Source organism: Pristis pectinata, chromosome 17 (genome assembly GCF_009764475.1).
Source record: "Pristis pectinata isolate sPriPec2 chromosome 17, sPriPec2.1.pri, whole genome shotgun sequence".
NCBI classification, from domain to species: domain Eukaryota; kingdom Metazoa; phylum Chordata; class Chondrichthyes; order Rhinopristiformes; family Pristidae; genus Pristis; species Pristis pectinata.
In genome coordinates this window covers 26,681,176-26,700,208 of record NC_067421.1, presented here as the reverse complement: position 1 = coordinate 26,700,208, position 19,033 = coordinate 26,681,176, and the positions used below count along the sequence as shown (strand labels likewise).

Genomic DNA, 19,033 nt, shown 5'->3' with positions numbered 1-19,033 from the left:
ATGTTTACAAAATAACTTCTTTCTTAACTCCACCTATTTGTAGGTACGATAGGCTCAGAAAATTCCTGCATTGTAACTGGTCTTTATGTCTGGACAAAGTGGTTAATTTAAACATTAACAGCTGCAAAGCAACTGATCCTCTGGTGACGTTGCTAGCTATCAGATATTTTGCAGTCATGAACACTTATACACAAACTCCCATGATTTTTGCCTTTAAGATTGTTAATAAATAATGCTGCTCAACAAATAAAAATGCTCCCTATTCCATGGCTACATGTACAATAAATACCTCTCTTACGGTGAAAGATGGATATCTAGATAGTTACCAAAAATTATGTATTCATTTTATCAATCATCAGTTTATATGTATAGGGGAAGACTATAATAAAATGCAGATGGTTTTGCATGCACACCGACCGTTAAGATACACTCATTTGGTGACATGATCTTTAAAATCACTGCAAAAGCTTCCTAAGCATCTCATTCATGGAATTTTTCTTCCCAGTTTGTAACAAGTGAGAAGCAGCAGAAGCAATATAAATGGCATTAAGGTCAAAAGCCTAACCTGATGCCTTACATTAATATTATGGTTTTTACTAAAATGAAACTGGCCAGCCTTTTTACCTGACGGAATAATAATTATTTCCATACTCAGTGACCTATGATGCACCCTGAATACTATGACCAAGAGGATTTCAGGTTGATGCAGCTCAGAAGTTTGATCAATCCACAAGGAAAGTAGACTTAATAATAAATCAGCAGAACGGGTTTAAATAATATATAAATCATTACAAAGAAAAAAACCAGATGATCACATTTGCTCCACAGCATCTGTGACTCTCAGACATCACTTAACTGCAATAATAGCCTCCTGACAACAAAAAAATGAAGATTTACAGCTCAGACTGAAGCAGCAACTCTAGCTAGAAACAAAATAATACTGCCCTGCGCAGCAGTTCCGCTGAACTAGCTTACGGCAGTACAGGGATGCGTTAAGCTGATGCTCGGGTCTGTGGAGCAGGCCCATCTTGACACACACTTGATTGCATTGAATCACTTTGCAAACATTTATTGTTGTTAACTTCCCATGGTACAATTACATGTTAACAAAACACCTTCTCCAATGAGCAGGCAGGCAGGGTTAAGAATGCAGTCACTGCTCATGCACTTCAAGGTGCTTTCCCTCAGCTTCCTTACACCAATAACAGATGACATCCCCTTCCTTGTTTTAAACAGCAACTTTCCCCAAAGTTGCCTTAGATATGATTTATTTGTGATAATGGTGCAGCTCCTCCCCCAACAAGTGTCATTCACAGGCCTCTGTGTGTACGTATTTCAATTGGCCAAGAGGTGAATTGTATAATTTAGTCTCATTTAGATCCACAGTACATCTGGACCCATCTGTGGCATGCTGCACATAGAGCACAAACTGATATGTCTCATGTCTGGTGGCAATAAATGACTCAGGGAATGGACATCTCATTGGCCTGCTCTTTCTCTCTGCTTTCAAAAACTTGATGAGCACGTTCAAGGTCGTGTACGACATCCAGAAGCTTGGCTGCTGCTGCCATCCGTTGATCATGGAAGGAGCCACTCTTCTCCACGCCTGCTGTTTGTGACAGGTTTTGGTTTGTTAGTTGCGAGTTTCTGAAGCAACCCAACTAAACACTCCCTCCTGATGTAAAGATAATTTTATGGTGTTGATGGTAATAAGCATTTTTATAACTTTGAATTTTAAACCATGGAATATTCCAGATTTTTGATTAATGGAGCACAGGACTAGCTCCGCTATGAAGCTGGGCCAGATCGAGACTGCTGTTGCCTTTTCTGTTTGTTCCTGGGCTTTATCAAGAAAGAAACTTTTACAGTACTGAGTTGTTTTTTGCACGTAACTTTTTGTTTAGGAACACTTCCTTTGGAACCTGTAGTAAGTGGATTTTTAAAGAAATGCTCTAACTATTTCATTGTGCGTTATAAATTCTTTCAAAAGATACTATGGATAATTTTGCCATGTGTGGCTCCCAGACCACCCTTCTCCCTATGTTTATTTTCACAATTCTCAGTCATCCGCTCCCTACCCCCCCAACCCACCAAACTATTCCCCCACCGCCCCCGTTGCCCTGATCACATTGTCTGGCTGTAGGGCACTACCCCTGAGCAATGACTATCGGAAATGCAGTTCAGGGATGGGCAGAGAGAGATGGCTGGGCTTTTCCTACTGCCTTTGCTGTTTGTTAACAACTTTGATCAGAACAAGTTGTGATGGATTTTCACTTTCCAGGCCCCGAAAAGGCTTATTGCTAACTTCTGCTTTTTAGCTCAGCAGCGTGACCTGTCCAAAGGTCAAGAAGTGGTTGCTCATTAAGCTAAAATCCCTCTTGCAAGAACAGCAGAAATTATCCAAGGCTCAAGATGCTTGTTGTCTGCTAAGTTAAACTTCTAACCAATATTCCCTGCTCAGCCCCTTAACATTAACAAGAGAACGATGGGGTCCAGTTTACTTCATTAAACCCTCCAGTCACCTGGTTTGGAAATGTGGTTGAAAAAACATCACAGGCCAATGATGTCAACTCAGTGAAAAAGCAGCACAATGTTACAAAGCAGTCAGGGTAGGTGGGGGGGGAATGACAGAGAGAAGGAGTTACAGAAAGAAGACCTAGAATTCATTCCTCAGCCTTTGGTTTTTGTGACGGACGACTTGTTTGTCTGCTACTTCTTGGTATGACTTTTTAGCTTGTAAGACTTGTACTTGTGTTTGGAAATCCTTTGTAAGTTACAAGTCGTTGTTAAGAATTACTTATTGGAATTAAATGTGTCTCACTTAAAATAAAATAAACTGTGTTTAAACTGCTTTGTTAGCTGGAAGTATCTTCTCCTTGGTTGGGAGGAGGAATGCATCGCTCGAAATAGTGATTATTAACAGCTAGACCTTTCTGTAGAGACTAAAGTAGTGAAGTAACCTGGTCCTTGAAGTGCAGGTTGGTACAGTATAATCTCCCTATAGTGAGGGTACTCGTAGATACCTATGCCAGATAGAACTTAAGGTCTTGACTTAAGTTAAGAGCTCTCGGATGGTACACTCAATATCACCACAAAGTCAAACTCCATCAGCGAGACAGTTCTGGTATTGAGCCTACTGCCAAATGGCTGAAGGTGAACCCCATAACTTGATGGGAAATTGGATGTTCAGCTTCTCATAGAAGTCCCCAAGTTAACTATAAATTTTTTTACATGTACTATGCAAGAGTTGCTGGGATTTAATTGCAATAATGGGTTGACCCAGGGACTAACTTCTAGTTCACTTCACCATTTTTCCTTTTGTTCCATCTGTTTAAAGTAGCAATAGAATCATTTATCAGTTCTGAGAATGTATTTAAATTTTTTTAAAACAAAAGGAGATACTATGGACAGATTTAAAGGCACCTGCTTGATATTAAAGGATGGTTGTAAACCACTCCTTTGAGAGTTATGATATCATCAGGGCACTCTGCAGAATTAGTCTTAACTTCAGTGTATGCTGCTATATAAAGCCGTGATCAGACCACAGCTAAACTACTGTGAGCAATTCTGAGCACCACACCACAGTAATTGGCCCAAGAGGATGTGCAGTGCAGGTGTAACAGAGTCTGAATTCCAAGTTAGCAATTAAGAGGAGAGTTCACCAAATATAGGAATGTAGTCCCTGGAATTTAAGGTTAAGAATGATTTGATTGAAGATACGAAGGGGAAATGATTAGCAAGCAGAAGTTTGTAAGAAATTTGGAACTCTTGTCCGCAAATGGTAGTCAATTGTTAATTAATAGATTTTTGTTACTAAAATTATTAAGGGACATGGGGAAAAGGCAGTTCTAAGGAGTTGGGTCACAGGACAGTCATGATCTCACAGAATGGCAGAACAGGCTCCGGTTCCTGAGCTGTACGCTACTTGTAAGATATGCAGCTTTCAGTCAACATTATTATTAAAAAAAATTTTCTACAGTATAATTCTCTACAATGAAAACAGTGCTACTCAAACATTTACTAAATATAGGACTTATAATGCTTAATAATTCTAGAAAGCAAACACTTGTTTCTTGAATAAATATGTTTCCATTGTGTAAAAGTTTGTTCACCTTCTTTAATTCCATCACTGTCCATTCTGTCCCCTTGCTCCTTCACTGTGCCTGTGTCTAAAGATTCAAGGTATTTCTTTCTAAAAACAGAAAACAAAGTTAGTAAAGTCTTCTAGTTTGAGTGTATAATTATTTTTGTTAAAGAGTAAATGTATTATTATTTCAGTTTAATTTGAAATCATTTCCAAATGACATTGACTATCATCTGTCACAACTCATAAATTTATAATTATTCTCAATTCCTGTTTGTTAGAACCTTCAGGGAGGAAAAAGCACCAGACAAAATAAATGCTATTTTAATCAATGGAGATAGAACCAGATACCCAGCCGTTTATAGCTTGTGGAAACAATCTGGTTTTATTTTTAACATGTTATGTTATTTTTGAAATGCAAGAACATACTTCAACATGCATCTGTCAATATAATGTAGGATTTGCCATTTTTTGACAGAGATTGCAACACCTTACCTTTAAACCTTTCAGTTCCACTAACTGTTAAGCATTGCAATTAATACGAAGTTTTGTACTTTTTTGCTAGTTGAACTTTTTGTTTAATATATCAGTTTTTTCTAATATTGTGAATGGATATTAACTTTGAGGGAGGAAATTTACAAGTAATTAACTTAACAGTCACATTTGTTATAGATAAGTCATTGAAAACTTCACGCTTCAACTTACTGCTTAATTTGCAATGATGGTAAATTGTCGCCCCCTAGTGGAATAACTTATGGTTTCAATATCCTGATATTTTTAGGTACTTCTTGATTTCAGTTTGATTGAGCGATTGATTTTATCAAGACTGAGTTGTTAAAGATGGTGGTAATGTTATGATACATTATTTTATAATATTACATTGTTCAGCTGAAAAGGAAATTATTAAACTGTTGCATGTATCTGTCCAGTTGTTGTGGCAGAGTGTTGCCCATTTCTTTTTTCATTTAGGTAAATCTATTACTATAATTTAACTCTTCTGATAACTAGGCCAGTTATATATTCATTCTTACCATGGACATAAATATTGTGAAAAATGGATATGCACTTAACTACAAAGTCCTATACTATGCCACTACCAAAATTAAAACAGAAAGCTTTTCATTATTTGCTGTGTTCATTCTCAACAACTGCATTTTTCTTTCGTAGTTTTATATCATTTAGCATTTTTGTTATATATTGAAATTTGCTTTGAGTTTTAAGAGTTAGAAGCATTCCTAAAGAGTCTGTAAGCTCTTGTATGCAACTGGGATAGAGAAGGGTTGACAGATATACATGTGAATGGGTTGTACTTCAGCACATTCACTATCTCAGAGGGTTGCTAGAGGTAAATACATTTTTGACAGATCGAGGAAAGGAGGGCTATGGGGAACTGGCACAGAAGGAGGAGTTGAGGCCTGGGGTAGATCAGTATTGGGGCAAGCTTGAGGGGCCTGGTGGCCTACTCCTTTTTTTTGTGTGTGTGTGTGTGTGTGTGTGTGTGTGTGTGTGTGTGTGTGTGTGTGTGTGTGTGTGTGTGTGTGTGTGTGTGTGTGTATTGGTTTATTATTGTCACTTGTACCGAGGTACAGTGAAAAGCTTGTCTTACAAACCAATCGTACAAGTCAATTCATTACACAGTGCTGTTACATTGAGTCAGTACAGAGTGCATTGATGTAGTACAGGTAAAAACAATAACAGTACAGAGTAAAGTGTCACAGCTACATAGAAAGTGCAGTGCAATAAGGTGTGAGGTCACAACAAGGTAGATCGTAAAGTCATAGTCCATCTCATTGTATAAGGGAACTGTCCAATAGTCTTATCACAGTGGGGCAGAAGCTGTCCTTAAGTCTAGTGGTACGTGCCTTCAAGCTCCTGTATCTTCTACCCGATAGAAGAGGATAGAAGATAGAATGTCCCAGGTGGGTGGGGTCTTTGATTATGCTGGCTGCTACACCAAGGCAGCGAGAGGTAAAGACAGAGTCCAAGGAGGGGAGGCTGGTGTCTGTAATGCGCTGGGCTGTGCCCACAACTCTCTGCAGTTTCTTGTGGTCCTGGGCAGAGCAGTTGCCATACCAAGCCGTGATACATCCAGATAGGATGCTTTCTATGGTGCATCAGTAAAAGTTGGTGAGAGTCAAAGGGGACAAACCAAATTTCTTTAGCCTCCTGAGGAAGTAGAGGTGCTGGTGAGCTTTCTTGGCTGTGGCTTCTACGTGATTTGACCAGGACAGGCTGTTGGTGATGTTCACTCCCAGGAATTTGAAGCTCTCAACCCTCTCGACCTCAGCACCATTGATGTAGACAGGTGCATGTACACCACCCCCTTTCCTGAAGTCAATGACCAGCTCTTTGTGTGTGTGTGTGTGTGTGTGTGTGTGTGTGTTGTTTGACTGGGATAGCCAGTCAATAGAGGTCTTACTCAGGACACTGCAGGCCTTCCAACTTTTAAACCACTGATTACCAGCATTTCATTGGGCCAAGATGACTCTGTGTGACTCTAGTAAGATCAGTGGGACATTGGCGGGCTCCCAGGGAACATCTATTGTTCAGGTGTAAGGGCAGTTAAGGGTCAGATTGGATCTAGTCACCTTCTTGGAGAACGGTGTCATCGTGATATTCAATGGGGGGTAATAGAAGCACCCAGGGACCATGTTAATGGTATGGCATTAAGGATGCTATCGATAATTCCCACTGTGCATATAGTAGGGGAGGTTATGGGATGGTTGTTATGCAATATCCAGACATGAGGTCACTATAGGTTACTTGAGCCAGCAACTTGTGGTTGGAGTTGGTCTAAACCAGTTCCAGGCAGCATTGTCTGCCCAACCCTGCAGCGATCCCATTATCTCCCCTACTACAGTGTGGCATTCGTTAACCAGGCTGGTGAGCACTATCCCACTGTTTGAACGACAAGCGATTAAAGTAGCTGTTGTTTCTGTTAACACTTGTTAAAAGTAAAGACTACAGCTACCTCACTCTGTAGCTCCAGAGCTTGGCCATCTAAATGGGATGCACTGGGTAGATGCCAAAAGTGATGGACAGAAGTATATTGGACAGCATTCTGCAGGGGAAGTGCCAAGAGTTTTGCATGCAACTATTCCTGTTTCTCCATGTAAGTGTGTGAAGCCCAGACTTGCCGGCCACTCATTTCCAACAGTTTCCCAACAGCACCCCCATGGTGGACTCCTCATGTAGTTCAGTGATGGAGCACAGTCTCCTGCTTTATCTTGGAACATGTTCACTGAGCCTCACTGTAAACCCAACACAAAACCCGAACATTTGTTTCCTTAAATGGAGACGAAGAAAGGGAAACATCATATGACCTACATATGTACATATGCATATGACAATAAACTTGACTTTGATATGTTTAGTTTAATTATGTATGGTCAAGTTATTAATTTTGAATTATTCAGGAATTATTTGATGCTTGAGCTTTTGCTCAATATTTTAAAAAATAAGTTGTTTTTAGTGTTGTTAATAGTTTCTGAATGTCAAAAGACATTCAGAAACATTTAATATTTTTTGATACATTTGACAGTCAATTAAACCAGAGAATGTGGTTTACCTGGCTGACAAAGTTTTTCACCTCTTTCAAAAGCATCGCTTACTCCAGCCTCCCCAAATGATGGCCCAGCCACTGAACTAGGCTTAAACACCAGGCAATGGCAATCTTGAGAGTTCAAAACCATGGGAGATCTGGAAGAGACTAGTTAGTGTCCACTACATTGGTCTGCAATGAGCATGGATGGTTTGTTGCTGGCAGCAAGTTGTGTTCTGGTTTGAAAGGAAATAAAACTACATCTTTATATTGTTACATGGGTCTGATCTGCCCACTTGTTGTGGGGAAATAATAACAATTTCCTTTCTCATCTAAAAGGCAAATCTAATTCTTGCAGTAACTAACCAAGTTTTAAATTAACCCACATTATATATTCATTCTTACTATGAACATAAATATTGTGACAAATGAGCAAACACTTAAATATAAAGCCTTGACTTGCACTAATATTGAAATTTAAAAAGGAAAGTCTTTCAGATTCTCCCCTTCCTGTGACCACGTTAGAGCATTAGGATGATACCCCCATGTAATACTGCAGTGGGGGAGCAACAGTGAGTGTACTGTGTGACTTACTTCAGCTTTTCTCTGCCTTGCAGCAGCTGCTTGTAAACAGTCTGAGTTTCGACGTCAGGGTCGAGGGGGTCACTCCAATCACCGAGAGTTACAGCAGAATGCGTGCGGCTGCATCCCTGCACTGTTAAGCAAATGGAAAGTATTCAACACAGATGGACCATCAAATATTGTAGTCATTCTGTTTGTGTTATGATGTGTTTCCTGATATTGTGGGAAATAGGAACAGCTGCTCCTTGTTAAAAAGCTGTTCAGAGATTTAGTTCAAATACAAAACTTGCTTGAAAGCTACTGCAGGCCATGGAAGGATAATGTGAACACTCAGATGAGATTAGGAAGCATCTTCCAGGCTGTAGTTCCGAAAATAAAGCAGTGTAATAAACCCAAGTTATCTACCTGGAAAAACAGTAGAGATACTGACAAGTTCATGCTTTAGATTCCATAACCATAGTCCAGCAAAGTAACAAAGAGAGTGAGCAGAACCTAAAAAAGGTTGCTCCATTGAAACAGTGATTTAATGATAAAATCACTCGGGTCAACTAACTGGATAATATGCTGAATATTGTTGCATTACCAGTTTTCAAGGGCTAAATTATAATATGGGGTCTGAATAAAGGTTGCCAACCTGAAACATTCAATGGAAATATGTCCTTGCTACACGCACAACATGTGCAACTATTGTAGTATTTACATGTTGTAATCCACTTGCAAAATTCAGTTCCACTGATTTCCCAATTTGTTCATGTGGCCAAGGGTAGATTCCTTTCTGATGACTCTTTCCAGGATTGTCTGTTTATACAAAACTAGACCTTCATGTCATTATCACTCTATGCTTCCTTTATTCCAGTACAGCATATTTAAAACTGCATTTTCAAGCAAATTTGCCACAAAGCCCAATGCACAAACACGACAAATGATCATGGTTGTGATTGTCTTTATCATCTGAACCATGGTGTAATTGAATTGAATGTTTTCACTTGTGTTGATTAAAATATAATCAGATCGCTAGAGTGGCAACTGTAATCACCATGTACAGCAGACTAATTAAAATCTACCTGCAAAATAAATTATATGAAGACATTTAAATCGCAAAAGAAATTCCATTATAAAATCAAATGTTAAGAGTGAAATCAATATCATGTTCAGCTTTTTTGAATGATTATTTCACTTTCTGGTTATCTCAGACTAAATACCCAGTTACCATTCAGGGACGTGTAATCGAACATAAATTGAAGACCCATCATAAAGGAAACTTGAGTGCAAATGTATTACACACATAATTGTAGTTCATCTGAATTTCCTTGCTCCTCTATAGCTGTCTGTCAACCTCTGCACCCCAGTGCATCTTGACTCACATTAATGGTTTCGCACCCAGATTAAAGTGCCATTCATGTCAAATAATAGCTATTATACTGATTCAAAACAGGTGTGTGTTAAGTCAAGATTCTGGACAGAACAGGAAATAAGATACATTTCCAATGAATTACTTCATTGCTTTGAGTATTAAAAATTGAGACTTGCTCTGTGTTTTTATGTTATCAATATATATCTAATTAAAAGTGAGAAACTTTCTAGACTTAATGTTCTGAAGCACTCTGGGGAGAAATTCGTCTTTGGATGCTAGTGCTAAATCCACAGAGCATAATGGCTGCATTGCACTCTAATTCAAAAGTTCATTTCTATTGTTTTTAATACTACATTAGTTTCTTAGTGCTTCTGGCTGAGGCCAAATTTCCAGGCAATGTAGCCAATGTACATGAATGATAGGTGACTCAAAGCTTTAATTTTCAAACATAAAGAAGGAATATACACTGTGAGTCTGGCGCTTTCCTCCAAACCCATTGATTTATGCTGACGTGGGTTTGAAAAACTTAACATATTGGATAATGGTAGGTATAAGGTACTGGAATAATGAAGAGGAGGAAAAGTCAATAAGTCCCTTGGATCAGTAAACCAACATCCTTGGGCTGTAAATGAGTTGACGCTAGAATAATGGATGCAAGAATGGTGATCTGCCAACATTCCTTTCACTCTGCAGCAGCCTCATTGAATTGTAAGGCAACTAATCCGACGCCACTTTTTAGAAAGCATAGAACTGCAGATCAGTTAGACTGAGAACTGTTGTTGGCAAAATCCAAAAGTCCAAAAAAAGCTAAACCCAGCACTGAATTTAAATAAATTTGAACAGTACATGTGACTAATAAAGATATTTCACCTTATCTTAATTGAAAATGTCTAAGAACATCTCATGTCTAAGAACTTCTCATTGGAGAGGAGGATGAGGGGAGACATGTTAGAGGTATACAAGATATTAAGAGGGATAGAATGGACAGCCAGCACCTCTTTCCCAGGGCACCAATGCTCAAAACAAGAGGGCATGGCTTTAAAGTAATGGGTGGGAAGTTCAAGGGAGATGTCAGAGGGAGGATTTTCACCCAGAGAGTGGTTGGTGCATGGAATGTGCTGCCAGGGGTGGTGGTGGAGGCTGATATGTTGGTCAAGTTCAAGAGATTGTTAGATAAGCATATGGAGGAATTTAAGATAGAGGGATATGTGGGAGGAAGGGGTTAGATAGTCTTAGGTGTGGTTTGAAGGGCGGCACAACATGGTGGGCCGAAGGGCCTTTATTGTGCTGTATTGTTCTATGGTTCTAATACTGTTACCTTTCACAGCCATTCTCATTCATTGAATACAATGGAGAAGTCAATCTAAACTGGAGCAGGCTGTTGGAACGGATTCCCCATCAGCAGTGCTGGGGAACCTTCGCAACTTCCTGCTTCCGTGCTGAAGCTGCTGACGAGACCAGTGTCGGTATACAATCGGGAGAACTGCTGCCAATAATGCATAGCAATTTCACGACTTCTGCACAGTGCTAAAATTCCAAAATTGCTGTCACTTACTGTACATAGAAAACGCCAGCAGCTATACAGGTAATCTATTTGTTGTCTGTCCTTAAACCAGTGCACTAACCAATACGTTATCCCAAATTCATTTTATGCTTCATATTTTTTAAGAAGCCTGTGACCTTTTGAAAGTCCACGTACACTAAATCTACAAGTTTCCCATTATCTACCTGCCAGCTACATCCTCATAAAACTCCATTAGATTGTTAAACATGATTTTCCCTTTTGAAAGCCAGGTTGACTCTGCCTGAGCATATAACGGTTTCCCAAGAGCCTGTTTGCAGACTGCTGCTGTCAGACCAACCAATCGGTCATTCTCTGGTTTCACCTTCCTCCCCTTTTTGCAACATTCCAATCGACTAGCAATGGTCCAGAAACTCAGGAATGCAGGAAGATTGTTAACAATGAATCCACTAACACTCCAACCAGTCCTTTAGAATTCTAGGAATCAAGTTGTTTGTCCAGAGGATTTGTTCACTTTCTCCAGTCATTAGATCTGTGGGTTCCCACTATTTCTTCTACAAATTATTTCCTCTGTAGTAAGGACACATGGAACACATTTGTTTGATAGCTTAGCCACTCCTTTTTTCCTTTCCATTATACTTTTTCCTGCCTTTGCCTCTAACCAATATTTACTTTTGCAACTTGCTTTATTTTTTTCCTTATGGCCTAGAAGGAGTCCATTCGGCCCATCAAATCTGTGCCTCTCAGAGCAATCCCATTCCCCACTCATCTCCCTATAACCTATTCTCTCTCACATAGCCGTTAACAGCCCCCTGATTCTTTTATCACCCACCTCCTACACTTGGGGCAATTTACAGTAGCTGACTAACCTACCAAGCAGCACATCTTTGGAAGGTGAGAAGAAACCTGAGCACCCAAGTGAAACACGCTCAGTCACAGGGAGAACAGACAACGCCAGAGGTTCGGATTGAACTCGGGTTACTGGAGGTGTGCAGCAGCTCTAGGTGCTGTTGCCAAATCGTCACCACAGAAAACAAAAATGAAAAAGGTTTATCCCAACCTGGTGACCCAAAACATATTTTCTAAATTTAATGCAGTTGCACCAGCCTTTCTAATGTATTACAATTTGCAATTTGCATAAGAAATATTTATTCAATTCAATTAACTTAGTGACGAGAAAAATAAGAGAAAATCCTTGAATGCTTTTTGGAATGACTACTCTGACAGGAAAAATTCAACATTGAGAAATATTATGTCACCCAGCAATTAAACTGCAAGAAATTGTTTTGCTAATTGATTTAATAGAATTTTGTCGAAACGGAGGTTACATTTTCACTCAGGTAATTATCTTTCTCCTGAACGAAACTGTCCTCCGATATCTAAGCTCCATTTTGATCGGGGAGATTGTTACTGACATACCGGTCTTATCTGTGTGCAGACAACACGTCCAACGGTTGCTCCTGTAAGAACCTGGATGGAAGGAAGGAAGCATACGTTGATTGTAGATACTGGCTTTCCTGATAGCCGACAGCCACTGATTCAGTTCATTAACATTCTAAAAGAGATAATATGCAAGTCAGCTCTAATTATTAAAAAGATATGGCACTATCCTATTATCCTTATGCCATCAGGTTAGTCATTTAAAAACAACATTTTCTGCTTATGGGGTTTTCACTTACCTTGCTCGTGTCTAAAGAAACCCATCATGCATTGAACAGCAGTTCAGTACCATATTGATACAAAGATTGATTACGTTAATTTGCAATATTAGCATTATATCCCATAATAATGACAAAAAAGACTGTTTATGAGCATCAGTTCTTGGCAAAGTACACTAAGAACATTTCTCAAAAAGGAAATATGTTTTTTACTCTGGATTTTATCCTTTCTCCTCATCATGACTTGCAGGGTTAGAGAAAAGCTCACACTCATAAGATGCCCATTGTTCCCATACTGATCCTTTCCAAGAGCTCTCCAACATTCATCATTCCCTGCACTTCCCCACAGCCTTGACATTTTTTCTTTGTTTAGCATTTCTCTACCATTGGTGAGGACAAGAATCTCAGTCCCTAGCATCACAACCCAGAACTCATGAGGATGTGAGCAAATCGTGTGTGATCAATTGTGAATGAGAAACCAGGGTGCACAAGTAAAACGTTATCATGCCTAATCCAGTAGGATTATTGATCAGAAGCAATTGTATTCCGCTTTGGAGTTTATATTTTACAAACCCACTGCTCTGCAACCCTCCCCCAAAAAAGGCAGGCAAAAATGCACATTGATTAGGTTTATAGAGATAGTTTGCAGCATTTCTCTTACAAGACAATCGATCAGCCATCAACACATAAAGATCTGCAAAGTAATGTTATTATATTTCTAATGAAATGCTAATTTATTTCCATACGCTTCCAAGAATATCACCATTGAAGCTTATAACATAAGAGGTCATCTGGCCATTGTGTCTGGGTCAGTTCTTTGGTTCAATGATCCAAAGCAAATGCCTTCACCTGCACTCTCCACATGGGACTGTGACTCCCTCTGATTCAAATCTTTGTCTACTTTTCCCTTAGAATGCAGAAAGCTCCCTGCCTTAACTGCTCCCTGGGGCAAAACAAACCATGCTTCAATAATTCTCCACATAAGCTTTTCCTCCAGTCATCTCCATGGCAATATTGAAGTGATAGTCTCTTGTCACTGATTCTTCAACCAAAAGAAACAGTCTTACCTTGTTCACACATTAAAACCTATATTAATTTAAAAAATCTTTATTAAATCTCCCTGTTCCAGTGGAAGTACAGCCCAATATCTCAAATCTTGATAAAATGTAGTAGATTTAATTTAATCATCTCTGACATCATGAATATACTCATATGAATATCTTGCCATTGTTATAAATGGAAATTAAATAAAATCCAAGCAATTGCTCCACATTGATACAACACACCATAACCTAATTCAGGAACTTTCTATTATCCTACTATAGAGAAGGATAAGGAACGTTGATCTTACACCAGCATACAATACACATGAAAATAATGATCTACTTTTATATTTATGATGAATAATTGTACAAGTTAAAAACTTTTAACTCACAATTGACAATTAACCTTTCTAAAATTTACACTTAAAACCTCTGTCTAGAGGCTTTCTGTCATTTTTAATTATTGTAGCACCATGTTATAAAAGAAGCAGAACTAATATTTTTAAAAAAGCTCTTGCAATTCAAAGTAACATTTTTACCCATGTGTTTTCTAACTGAAGCACTCAAGAGATCATGAATTCTGAAAATTTAACATTGATTAACCAATTAATTACAACAGGAACCAACCTTTTCTGCTAGAAGTTGATTGCTGGCACATAGTCACTAGAAGTTCATCCAAGTCCCCTCATTGATTATATGGGTAAAGTCACAATGAGTGAGGAGGTACTTGGCAGGTTTCTATGCCATGATGAGTAACCATTTTAAGATGAGTAACTGTCCTTAGATTGGGAAGCAATGGGAGGGCTCCTCATATAAGTTCAGCTTGTTTTTTTCCTTCCTTTTTGTCTCCCTCTGGGAGTGGAGGACACGTCCAGGCTGTCTGCTGGACTTGTCCTCCTGCTCTGCAGTTTGCAACTCCCACATTCTTTGGTCTCTGTGGTCTATGTTCTCACTCTCTAACTGCTCCCATTCACTCATTGACCAGGTAATCTTGTTTGCAGCTTATTCCCATTGTCACCCTGGCTTTACCCTATCAGAGACATCACCTCTCCCACTCTCCCTGCAGCTTTACAAGCTTCCTTTGTCTCCTTTTCAGTTTTATCATAGGGTCTCCGACCTGAAACATCAACTCTGTTTCTCTTCCCACAGATATGGCCTGACCTGCTGAGTATTTCCAGTATTTTCCATTTTCATTCTGTCTGGGAGGGCTCCTATCAGCTTCAGTACACCAGGTTATGGTAGAGGAAAATAATTTAGCCACGTTTTCCAAACCCTGATATTCCCCCTGTGTGCAAATTGGGAGCAAAGCTGAGGACAAGATCAGTCTTGATAGTGATGTTTCTCAAATTTTCAAATATCTCACATTGCATATGATGAATGGCTTTAGGTACAAGCTATTCTTTGAAAGGTGAAAGAGGAAAATGCTGAGAAGGAAGGAGGTCCTGCAACACCAAGCAACATTTTTATATCTCAACTCAAGGACCAATAGTTCAATGAAAATGGGGGTTATTCAAGTCCATCCAGCTCTGTAGCTAAGTGAAAATTCCCCTTCCGTATCCATTCCCCCTTCAGCTCACTGCTGGTTGCCGGGACTCAGTTTCTGGCACTCCCTTCCTAAAACCTTCTATCACTCACTATTCTTCAAGATCTTTCTCAAAATACATTTATCTGATCATGCTTTGGCTACTGAGTCTTCGTTTGGTCAACATCTGTTTTCTTCACAATTCTGTGATCCATGTTCTGGAAGGACAGTGAACCAATAGTAATGTACTCTCCCTGACCAACATCCCCACTACTGAGGCCCTCGTTACTCTGCCAGATATGCTCATAAAGTTTTACAGCACAGAAACAGGCCCTTTGGCCCAACTTGTCCATGCTGACCAAGATACCCCATCCAAGCTAGTCCCATTTGCCAGTGTCGGTCCTATAACCTTCTAAGCCTTTCCAATCCATGTAGCTGTCCAAGTGTCTTTTAAAAGTTGTTATTGTACCTGCCTCAACCACTTCCTCTGGCAGTTCATTCCACATACATACCACCCTTTGAGTAGAAAAGTTGCCCCCCATGTTCCTATTAAATCTTTCCCCTCTCACCTTAAACCTATGCCCTCTAGTTCTTGACTCCCGAACCTTGGGACAAAGACTGAGTGCATTCACTCTGTCTAAGAAGAACTAAATTTTTATGTGTTCGATGCTTATGTTTTCTTTTTATAAATGCAAACTACAGATTAAACTCAGTGGACGACTGCTGGATTGCCAGCTGTTACTGGGGCTCGGGGTAGCACTTTCACAAACCAAACTCCTTAACCATTGAGCCTTGAAATTCCCTGACCTGAAACACAGCCAGCATTTTCTCTATGTAACATACTCCCACTTCATACAATCAATCTTGTGTCACCTTCCACCATTACATCTCATTGAAACCTACCGAATATTGAAAGGCCTGGACAGAGCGGACGTGGAGAGGATGTTTCCAGCAATGGGAGAGTCCAGGACCAGAGGGCACAGCCTCAGAAGAGAAGGACGTTCCTTTAGAACAGAGTTGAGGAGGAATTTCTTCGGCCGGAGGGTGGTGAATCTGTGGAATTCATTGCCGCAGACGGCTGTGGAGGCCAAGTCATTGGGTATATTTAAAGTGGAGGTTGATAGGTTCTTGATGAGTAAGGGCATCAAAGGTTACGGCAAGAAGGCAGGAGAATGGGGTTGAGAGGGAAAAATAAATCAGCCATGATCGAATGGTGGAGCAGACTCGATGGGCCAAATGGCCTAATTCTGCTCCTATGTCTTTTGGCCTTATTACAGACTTGGGGTGCTACATTTATCCATTTATAGTGATGTTTGGCAGATACCGAGAGGAGGGAATGCCAGTGGCTCTAGCCGTGATTTGTAATGTTCGAAAGGAATGTGTCTCTGCTACTCCTGGTGTAAAGTGAACCCAACAGTTGTTTTGTTGTATTTATTACCGAAGGGGAGAGAGCTCTATCCCTGCTGCAACCCTGAAACATGTAACAGATTTCAGTCCCTGGACGTCCCAGGCAGATGTTGGTAAGTTGTCTGAAATCAGCCCAGTCCAAAGCAGGGCTAGCATTTGTCTACAGATCATTTGGGCCTCCCGATGGCTACATGTACCAGTGGTAACAATGGCAAATGTGGCTGTTTCCCACACAGTCATTCCAGATTGCATTCAGTTGTTCAGATAAGCTGCCGGTCTGAGAGATCATCAGACTGGTTCAATGAGTCCTTCAGATCTCCCAGGTTACGATTTACAGGCAGCAACTTCAGTTCAGTCCTGTGTGTGTCCCATCTCTCCACATTCACTTGACATCTCTGAAAACCTCACCACCTTCTCATTGTGTGGAGGGTTGCAGTAATTCTTTCTGCAGGCTTTCCCAACAGGTCTGATTATTTAGCAGAGCTTTCTGCCTTGACCATTCAGATATAACTATATCACTTCTTTTTACTTTTTCTTGTTTCTTAGTGACAGGCCAACATGATAAAGAGAAAAAATAAATCCTCTTTCTGTTGCTTCAGTTCTTTTGGCAAATTACTTGCTGCAAAGTCCCCCTGCGGAGGCAGCTTCATCTGCTCTGGCCACTCCATCCTCCATCCTACAATGCACAGTGTGTTGAAAGGAGCCCAGGTGTGGAGTTTATAGTCACTTGGCTCTGTTCCTACCTTGTGCTGACTTAATAGGTTTAAATGTACCCATTAAGACAGCACATGGTAGGAGTTTATATGTATCTGCTACCATATGAATTCAAAATCAATCTTTTTCAAGCCTTACCATTTACCCTCCTTTTCCCAAAGTGGTCCATCGAGTATTCCTCAAAAAACAAGTTGATGCTCCAAGCAAAACTACATTTAAAGTCAATATCGCTGCATTCTGACACCATGTCATCCTGTTAGTTTGCTCTTTTAATAAAGTATGGCTTATCATGTTCTGTGTGTCCTTGGTGAGTCACCTCAGAAAATAATTTCTGGGCTACCCACAAGTCTGCAGAGTGCTTGTCCTGGCAACACCCTCTAACCTGAAAATGTTTGGAGTATACTGTACATGTGTGGAATCTATAATATTGTTGCACACAATCATTGTTGCCTTAAGCTCTCTGTATGTTGCAAGAATGCATGGTGCTGAATGTTCTGCTGTAGATATGTCTGAAAGAAAGCCAGAGGAAGGATCTTCACTGATGTTGTAAGACTTACTTTTGTTCAACAAAATACCTTTGTTTGTTAGTTTGAATTACCAACTAGTTTCCAGTACCTTAGACAGAGATCGACTCTAACAATTGTTGCATTACCATGAGATGGCACTAGATGGCACATTATCTCTCACAGTGTCCACAGTAGGCTTTACAGACCATGCCTCTAAACTTCAAGATTCTTTCGGCAAAGCAGGGATTAATAAGAGAAAAGAGTCTCAGTATTCTTACCTTGCATTGGATGTACATTATGTGTAGTTGTGCCTCATTGTCCTGTGTAATGATCTGCATCATGTGGAGCTGCTGGAAGGCATTTTCGTCCACTCGCTCAACTGCACAGATACACTGGACTGGGATGGATGACCTCACCTGACACACGTCAGACAGAAAGGAAACACAAGGGGAAGCCTGTGTGAGTTCGAAGATCCCGATTTATCAGCTCATATCTAATTCAGGCTGGGGACTGGCATATTATGAGAAAAGATCCGACTATCAGCTGAAACAGGAAAGAAAATGGTTAATCCAAATTGAAGAAAATAGTTAAATGTGAAGTGCAAATGAACTTAAAGTTGAAAGACTGTATTTGGAAGATCATTGTGTGACAATAGAAGAATTTAAATTATATGTTTGTATTGACTCTGTAGACTGAATGCCGAGTCCACATAAGCTGCAGGAACAATCACTTCCGGCAGTAGGTTACTGAACAACACAGGACAGCGAAATAATAAATTAAGTAACACCACCCACCTTACTGGAACAACAAGTGCCAGTGAATTAATGGCATAGCATTGATTTTATTGAGGCAAACTACGGAGGCATCTCTTGGGTCCTGTCTATCCCACTACTATTTTGGTGGTTTCAGGGTAGAGGCAGCAGGAGTAGAACAGTTCTGCCGGCTGGTGCTATCTAATTAGCTCTGCTCCCTTCATTAGGTCATGCTTTCTGGCTGGATTTCCCTCTGAATCATCTTCAGAAAGAGATGCAGTGATTACAAGACTGAGTCCAGCGCCCTGCCAACTCTCTCACCAGTCAGCACCAATCCTCACTTAGATC

General features: G+C 40.0%; 1 protein-coding gene across 1 annotated transcript in view; it reads right to left on the bottom strand.

Moving 5' to 3' along the window:
* Positions 1–700: 700 nt before the first annotated feature.
* LOC127579416 (rasGAP-activating-like protein 1) overlaps positions 701–19,033 on the bottom strand; it is a 166,094-nt gene continuing 147,761 nt past the window's right edge. The window contains exons 18-21 of the mRNA XM_052032211.1: positions 12,503–12,638; positions 8,220–8,340; positions 4,113–4,192; positions 701–1,609 (exon numbers count right to left, since the gene is read on the bottom strand). Of these exons, the coding sequence (XP_051888171.1) occupies positions 1,464–1,609; positions 4,113–4,192; positions 8,220–8,340; positions 12,503–12,638 (483 nt within the window). The 3' untranslated portion in view covers positions 701–1,463. The remainder of the gene's footprint in view (positions 1,610–4,112; positions 4,193–8,219; positions 8,341–12,502; positions 12,639–19,033) is intronic.